The sequence below is a fragment of the Leucoraja erinacea genome, chromosome 16, assembly GCF_028641065.1.
Source record: "Leucoraja erinacea ecotype New England chromosome 16, Leri_hhj_1, whole genome shotgun sequence".
Classification (NCBI taxonomy): domain Eukaryota; kingdom Metazoa; phylum Chordata; class Chondrichthyes; order Rajiformes; family Rajidae; genus Leucoraja; species Leucoraja erinaceus.
The window spans coordinates 23,778,073-23,787,098 of record NC_073392.1 but is presented as its reverse complement, the minus strand read 5'-3'; the positions used below and the strand labels follow the sequence as shown (position 1 = coordinate 23,787,098).

General features: G+C 43.0%; 1 protein-coding gene across 7 annotated transcripts in view; it reads left to right on the top strand.

The window, feature by feature from the left end:
• Positions 1-9,026, top strand: part of tmcc1a (transmembrane and coiled-coil domain family 1a) — a 32,536-nt gene that overhangs the window by 3,719 nt on the left and 19,791 nt on the right. Inside the window, exons 1-3 of one of the 7 annotated variants that reach the window (XM_055647863.1) lie at positions 14-170; positions 643-704; positions 2,873-3,393. In XM_055647863.1, the coding sequence (XP_055503838.1) occupies positions 644-704; positions 2,873-3,393 (582 nt within the window). In that variant the 5' untranslated portion in view covers positions 14-170; position 643. Of the gene's footprint in view, positions 1-13; positions 171-642; positions 705-2,661; positions 3,394-9,026 lie in introns of those variants that run through there. The other 6 variants (XM_055647865.1, XM_055647862.1, XM_055647864.1 and 3 more) reach the window with 6 other exon arrangements.

Genomic DNA, 9,026 nt, shown 5'->3' with positions numbered 1-9,026 from the left:
GCTTGCTGGCGGCCGCAGCGCGCAGGCCGGAGGCGGCGGCCACGGAGCACAGACCGGCCCCGCGGCCCCCGGAGCCCTAATCGGCCCCGCCTTCGCGGCCAGGGAGCCGAACCGGCCCCGGAGCCCTACCCCTTCCCTCGTCCCCAACAGCTGACAGCGCTCGGATCGCGGTAGGTGGGGGGCTCCGTCCAACTGTGGTGCGGGGACGCGACTATAGGGAGGGGATCCTTCCTGCGGGTGAAGTTGCCGGCATTGGGTCGGTGCGGAACTCAGAGCTGGGCGACGGGGAGGATGTGGGAGACCGTGGGCTGGGCGGGATGAGGGGGGCGCGGGGGTAATGAGGGGACGCGGGGCTGGCAGTGGAGGGTGGGAATGAATAAAACGTGGGGAGTTGGGCTAGGCTGGCAGAGGGGGAAGACTGCTGGCCGGTAACCGCATGCCAGTGTGAAGGTGACCGATGTGGGCGAGAGACTGGATGAGGGTCGCAACGGTCTGAGGTGTTGGGGAATGTGGTTGGGAGATAATTGAGGTGAATAACCACAGTACTTTTCCCAGGGTAGTGCAGTCTAAAACTTAAAGGGCATAACTTTAAGATGTGAGGGAAAACTTTTAAAGAAGACCTGAGGGATTTTTTTTTCACAGGATGGTGGGTATATGGAACGAACTGCCAGAACAATTACCACATTTAAAAGACACTTGGACAGGTACATCAATCGGAAAGACTTGGAAGGAAATGGGCCAGATGTAGGCAAGTGGGTCTTGGTCAACTTGGAGTAATTGGCCAAAATGCATGGAAAGTAGGTGCAGTTGGGACTGCAGTGTGTCATGATAAGGTAAGGGAGGGAGGGGGGGAGGGGCAGGGGCATTGGTAAGAATGACCTGGCCTGAATTCTGAGTTAGGAACTATTCGGCATGGACTGGCTGTGACATAAATATGCGTGAAGGGTTGAGCAAAGAGGAAGGCTGAGAAGATTGGGCTTCCGGCAGCAGGTTTGATCTTCCATCTTTGGGCTGGTGTTCTAATTTATTGAGTAATCAATATGGTAAAGCTATGTCATGGGCAGTAGGTAGTTGTACGAGTGGTGGTGTCTATACATCATGAAGATGTCATTGATGTATAGAGGATGTGTAACTTTACTCTGTTGTTAAACAGTTTAATTTGTTTTATTCAGGCACTGTCTGGTTATACTATATGGTAGATCATGAAAATATAGGGGAGGGTTGTAGATGTGAGGTTCTGCATGATAGGCTGCTCTGGAAGCTTCGATCCAGGGAGAGCTAGGTTGATACAGAACTGGCTTCAGGGAGGAAGTGGAGGGGGGGAGGTTATTTTTTAGACTGGAGGCCTATGGTAGTTGTGTACCTCAGAGATCTGTGCTGGAACCATTGCTATTTATGGTTTATATCAACGATTTGGATAAGAGTGTACAAGGCATAATCAATAAGTTTGCAGATGACACTAGTCATAGACTAGTGTCATCTCATAGAGGTGGTGTCATAGACTATGAAGATGGATATCAAGAGATTCAGGGAGATCTTGATCAGTTGGGCAAGTGGGCCATGGAATGGCTGATGGAGATTAGTATAGGTAAGTGAGAGGTATTGCATTTTGGGAAGTCAAACCAGGGCAGGACCTTCAAAGAGAATGATAGGGCCCTGGGGAGTATTGTAGAGAAGAGAGATCTAGTGGAACAGGTTCATACTTCCCTGAAAGTGGTGTCTGATATAGATAGGGTTGTAACGAAGGCTTTGGGCATATTGGCTTTCATCAGTTAGGGAATTGTGGCATTGTGTTACAGTTATACAAGACATTGGTGAGACCGCACAGCTATTGTGTTCACTTTTGGTCACCGTTATAGGAAAGATGTCATTAAGCTGGAAAGGGTGCAGAGATTATTTATGAGGATGTTGCCAAGAGGATGTGGCCTGAACTATAGTGAGAGATTGAGCAGGCTAAGATTTTTTGATTTTCTATCAAAGTAATCGGGAATTGTGCAACTAAAATTCCAATGAGAGCACTAATCATTCCTGTTGTTTGAGCTGCAATTATTATTGAAAATACTGCTGGTTTTAGGGCAATTTTATTTATTTTTGTGAATTAATATTGCTGAAAATTGCTATAAAATCACCCCAGCGGTGGTGCTGCTATCCTTGCTTTGGCTGCGCTGAATGCTTCAGTTATGCTTCTAATCTAGCTTTGACACCAAATGTACAAGTAAAGATTTCTGATCTTTCAGAATTCACTTTCTATAATCTCTTAACAGATAACTTTTTTTTTTAAACTGAGGATGTAGATAGATCAGCATATTTGCTTTCAATGTGTTTTAGATGACCTGGCTAAATAATTATTTTCTGGAACCTTCATTGTGCTTGGGGCTGCAGCTTGGGTGGTTATTTATTTGAACTGTGCACCAACTGAGTGACACTAGGAATCAAATATCAAGTGCATTATTTTTAGGAACAATTCAAGGCTAAATTGGGCTCCAAACTTTATATGAAACAGTGCAGTAATATAAGCTATTAACCTGCAAAGGACAGGTGAACTTCACCATTATATTTTTGATTGGCTGGTGAGATTGAAGATCAGAAATGTTTGTGCAGAGCTTTATACTTTTACATATGCATGAAATGTAATATATGCTTTTTTTCCTTTTATGTCAGACAAGCATGAAGTGACATTGACAGGTGCTGCATGCTGAAATCTTATGAGAATGTACCACCTATTCAGGAACTAGACCACCAAATGAAAATATTATTTAAAGAGACCCAATCCATTTATATACCAGTAAATATAATATATATCAATTTAGAAATCTAACAGGAAAGCCTCAGATGGAGCAGGTTAATAATGACCCTTCACTTAATGACCTAGACAGTGACAGCAGATCCACAGACAACGAAGGCAGAAAACCAAGTGACTTAGAACATTCTTTGTCCAAAATAACACACAATGCTTTGGAGAACTTTGGACAAGGCTTAAAGCAACTTTTTCATCACCAACGACGCCGATCATCTGTCTCGCCCCAAGATGCTCTTCAAGATTCAGCCGACCAAGATCACCCAAGCCCAGACATCTGTGCCCCAACTGCTGAGCTGGAATGGGCAGCTCCAACTCATCCCTCTGCTCAGACTACTTCTCTCAACAAGGTCCTACAGCAGTTCCGCGTGGCTCCCATGATGAGACGGGGTGCGAGCTTGCCGAGCAGGAAAAATAGATTGGATCTGCCCAGGGGAAGTCCACTGATGTCTCGCAAGTCCATTCCAGATGGTACCAGTTGTCTCCTGCTACAATCCGGCAGACCCCGTTCCTCGTCCACCACCGATGCACCAACCTCCTCCTTGTTTGTGGAGTCCCTGGCCTTCTGTCCTTTTGCAGGAGATGAGTTTGATCGGGTAATTGCTTATCTTTTTAAATGTTTGTTGGATTCTGAAGTTGCTGAGTGCAGTCCGATTACTTTGGCAGACCATGAAAACCTGTTATGTTTTGGTAGTAGATTGCCAGACCCTGGTGTAACTCTTCCTCCATCAGCATGTGGTCTGTTTAGCATGTCAGAAGTGCTGATTACAGTCGAGGACTTTGTACTGAATGCACTTCTTCTGAAGTTTCACTTGCTGTTAGGTATGGTGCTCATTAGGAAATGAGGTGGGTTCACAAGAGTAAGTGAGCCCTATGATGTGAGGCAGCTGAAATTAGCTTTAAAAAAAGTATGGGAAGCAAGGCCCAGGGATTGGGGGGAGGAGGGAGTGAATGCCAAAGATTCACAATTTGCTGGACAAAGACATTCATCTTCTTAGCTGTCCTAAATGGTTAACTCCTTATTTTGAAACTCTGATCCCCCATTTTCAGCATTCTCATGCATCTAGCCTGACATCTTAAGAATTTTGAAGGTAGACAAAAATGCTGGAGAAACTCAGCGGGTGAGGCAGCATCTATGGAGCGAAGGAAATAGACAATGTTGCCTATTTCCTTCACTCCATAGATGCTGCCTCAACCGCTGAGTTTCTCCAGCATTTTTGTCTACCTTTGATTTTCCTGCATCTGCAGTTCCTTCTTAAACATCTTAAGAATTTTGCCTGTTTAATCGATCTCTACTCATTCTTCCAAATACAAGTTACAGGAGCAATCTGATTACTCTCTCCCCATAAGCAAACCCCACCTGCCTCCAACCGGGAAATCAATCTGTTGAGCCTGCATTCATTCACTATCTTAAGTATATTTTTCATTTGCTGCAGAGATAAGATCTGTGCATAACAGTACAGGTGCAGTCTCACTGGGGCCTGAAGAAACTGACGGTAGTTATCACAACTCTTGCATTCAAATCCATTAATAATACAGACCATCATGTCATTTGTCGTCCTCATTTCTTGCTGTACCTGTATATTAACCCCAACATTTTTTAGCTTTTCACTATTTAAAAATATTTTTCAACAAAATTGCAGGACCTTGCATTTTCCCCTCATTGATTTCCCTCTGGAAAGTTCTTATCCACTTGCTTACGTAGAACATAAAAAACATAGAGCAGTACAGCACAGTCAATCGGCGCACAATGTCTGTGCTGAACATGATGCCAAGATAAACTGATCTCATCTGCCTCCATGTATCCCACCATTCTCTGTATACCCATGGGGCTATCTAAAAGCCTCTTTGACAATATCACCTTGAAGCCCCTCTGCATTGTCCTTGCGATTCTCACTGCCACCTAACGTTACCATCTTGGAACTTGATCACTTGATCCAAACCATTGAAACATTGGAACCATGAAGAGCGAGGGCCACACCTCCGATACCTGGCCCATCCCACGTATCAGAGCATCTTACAGTTAAAAGGACCGGTTTATTATTCCTTTTGTTCACGGATTGTGGCAACCAGTACAAATAAATAAACTGGAGTCATACTCTGCCTCTCCACTGCAGATTACACCTGTCCCACAGATCTTTTTCTGATAATTTCCCAACCTCTGACCTGAGACAAGCCTGTAATTAAGAGTCACGAGAGAGAGAGAGTGTGTGTTTTATTGCCATGTATCCCAGATAAAACAATGAAATTCTTACTTGCAGCACAACAGAATACTGGCTTATTTTCACTGCCCTTCTTCAAGAAGAGTACCGTGTCTGTTGTCCTCCACACCTGGCACATCACCAGTGGCCAGCAAACATCTGAACATTCCTGTCAGGTTGCCAGTAGTCTCTTGCCTTGCTTCCTAGAACAGTTTTGATACATTTCATCGGGCCATGAGGAATTTACAACCTTTAGTCTAGAGCCTCCTCCTTTTCAATTATAATTTTCAGAATTCCATTGTCCCCACCATGACCTCCCCATTGGCAGTGTCCTTCTCCATAGTCAATGAAGATGCAAAACATTCATCTGGGTCCACCTCCTGCTCTGGCTCCACCACAGATTGAATGGGGGCTTCTCTTTCCCTGGTTACCCTCTGAAGATATTTACCATTTAACTACCATTTTCTTAATGCTGCTTGTCAGTGCTATTTTATGCCTCTTTACTCTCCTAATTTTATTGTGCCCCATCAACACCATCTATCCGTTCGTAGGGCTCTCCTGTTTTCAGTTTTCTAATTGGGTGCGGTTGATGCTGGCGAGATGCTGATGCAGGCGCTGGTCCTGTGTTGAGTTGGGTTGTTATTAACAATTAACTGACTAGAGCATCTTTTCTCTTAACAGTGCAAGTTTTTTTCCCATTGGTTCAGATTAGTGGTGTTGTGTTGTTTGGTAAAATTAGGTACTTGCAGTTTTTAAAAAGCGAATTCAATGAGAGCTTTGACTTTATCAGTGTAAAGTGCGACTATATTTAAATAACACCTATTATTATTATTGCTTAAGCCTTTACCTTTAAAATGTCTTTAACAAGCACTCATATATTGTGAACATCTTTTCTCACTGCACTTCTGCCACTGCTTTTACTCTAGCCCCACTGTGCACTCCTCTGTGTCGGGCCACAATAAGCACATCTCGCAAACTAATGGGATTGGTTCAGCAGTCTTTGTGCATTTTGCAAGTTTTTTTAATCACAATTTTTTTAATGAGTGGTATGGATCTTGGTGTGGGAAAGTGGTGCTGAGATCTTACTGAAGGACTGAGCTGGCAAGGTTATCGAACCACTCAGAGCGTCATCTAGATTGATGTCGTCATTGTTTCACATCCTCTAGGGTTCCATTCCAGTGAATTGTTCATAATTCGTAATCTGCACGGTTTGCATGTTGGAAATGTGGCCTTCCTGCAATATCTTTAAGTGAAATCATAAGCCTTCTAAGGGAACATATGCTTAAACGAATGCGTTGAACTAAACCATTGAGATACTCTATCAGAGTTCCACATGGCAGAAGATGTCTGCAGCAGCCAGCAAATCCATTCTGCCAGTTCTCAAAAGCTTGCCCATATGTATGAGCTGTATATAAATTGGGTGTTTGAAACCTTGGGAGGACCTGCAATGTGAAGTGTCTGAACTATTGAAACTTGGCAATACAAGTAACTGTAGACACTAGTTATCGAAAAAAGACACAATGTGCTGGAGTAATTCAGCAGGTCAGGCAGCATCTGTGGAGAACATTGGGGCGGGATCCTCCTTCAGTCAAAAAAAGGGTCCCGACTGGAAATGCCACCTATCCATGTTCTCCAGAGATGCTGCCTGACCCACTGAGTTAGTACTGCACATTGTGTCGTTTATTGAAACTTGGATTTGGACTCCATAAGAATCCTATAGGGTGTACTTGCAGAGAGCAACCTTATGGGTCTGTTCAGTTCAGCTCTGTGCATTGAATGGTTTACAGTATAGGCTGTACTCTTTTTTTAATAAAACATTAAAAAATGACATATACTTCAACACCCGGTAAAGCTCTTGATAGTTTTGTGCAGAGTTCATCTTTAATTCATAACTTCTCAGAACCATTATTTTCAAGTCGGCCTAAATTTTCTTTGCGGTCTATCTAGAACATAGAATAGGAGCCGCACAGTAGCGCAGCGGTAGAGTTGCTGCCTTACAGCACCGGAGACCCAGGCACAATCCTGCCCATGGATGCTGTCTGTGTGGAGTTTGTACATTCTCCCTGTGACCGCATGGGTTTTTCTCCGGGTTCTCTGGTTTCCTCCCACATTCCAAAGACAGCAGGTTTGTAGGTTATTTGGCTTCTGTAAAATTGCCCCTGGGATAGAACTAGTGTACAGGTGATCATTGATGGGCTGATGGGCCTGTTACTGCGCTGTATCTCTAAACTAAACTACAGCACAAGAACAGGCCCTTCAGCCTACAATGTCGGTGCTGAACATGATGCCAAGACCATCTCTTATCTACCTGCGCATAACTCGTATCCGTCCATTTGCAATCTATCCATATGCATGATCCAAAGGCCTCTTAAATGCCACTATCGTATCTGCCTCAACTACTAATCCCGGCAGCGCATTCCATGCACTCCAGTTGACCCTCTATTAAAAAAATGTGGTCCCGTATATATCTCCTTTGCACTTTTCCCATCTAACTTTAAAGCTATGCCCTCTAGTATTTGATCTTTCCATCCTGGAAAAAGGTTATGACTGTCTACCCTATCTATGCTTCTCATTATTTTATATACCTCTCTCAGGTCTCCCGCAACCTCTGGCATTCCCAAGTAAACAATACAAGTATATTCAACCTCTCCTTGTGGCTAATACCCTGGAATTCAGGCAACATTCTGGTAAACCCCTGCACCCAGAGAAAACAATCAAAGTCTCTACAACCTCTTCCTGTAGCCAATATCCCCTAATCCATAGGACATTCTCGTAAACCTCCATGGAATCCTTTCCAAAGCCTCCACATCCTTTAATGGGGTGAGCAGAACTGCATGCAATAATCCAAATGTGACCTGACTAATGCCCTATAAAGCTGCCTCATGACACCCTGAATCTTGTACTCAATGCCCCGACCTACGGGGGCAAGCATACCACATGCCTTCTTTACTTCTCTATCTGCAGATGCTGGTTTAAATTGAAGACACAAAAAGCTGGAGTAACTTAGCGGGTCAGGCAGCATCTATGGAGAAAAGGAATAGGTGACGTTTCGGTTTAAGTTCCTTCTTCGGACTGAGAGTCGGGAAAGGGAAACGAGAGATGTAGACAGTGATGTCTATTTATTTATTTATTTATTTATTATTTTGAACAGAATAAAAATAAAAAGCAAATGTGAAACAGCATACAAAAAAACAAAACAAAAATATTTATAAAGTGTCATAAACAATATCTATAAATAAATGAAATCATATGTGTCCGAAAAGGAGCAGGAAGAAGCCAAAGCTTATTAATTCCCACCCCTTATTCAACTGCTTGTAATTATCTTATACAAATTTAGCAGCTATATGTACACCATATGTACACCAGCCACTATATGTACACCAAATTATTTACATTTGAACACTAATCAAATATTTACAAAGCCATACAAAAAAGAAAAAAAGAAAAAGAAAAGAAAAACCCCGCATATAGTATACAGTATCTTAGTCATATTTACAACCCATCACTCTATAATCATCCTTCCCAATACAATCAGTATAACAAATATCACAATCACCTATCCTCATCCCAATATCCTTTTAAACAAATGTTTTTGTACATCTTTTTAAACTGAATTATGCTTGTGCTAAGTTTTATCTAGCGAGATATGGAACAAACGAATGAGAGGGGGTGCAGCGAGAGAAAAAGTGTAGGCTTTGCCGCGCTTGTCCAGTATCCACTGCTGGAAATAAGATCTCCGAGTCTGAAATTGACTGTCACAGTGCCTTCTTGATCAACCTCCCACTGTTGTCTTGTGTAGGCTTGAGCTCTGTTGTTGCCCTTCTTACACCAAGTTACACTCACTCTCTATCCTGTGTTTGTTGATCGACATTGACTCTGCATCTGACATTGCCTTGACTTCAAAGTGTGTCTGTGTTATATGTTTCTCAATTTTATGGAATACATAATGTTCGGAGCAGAGGACAAAGCATTCCATGTACTTGCATGATTTTCATTACATTAGTGTTACATTGCTGACCAGACCTTAA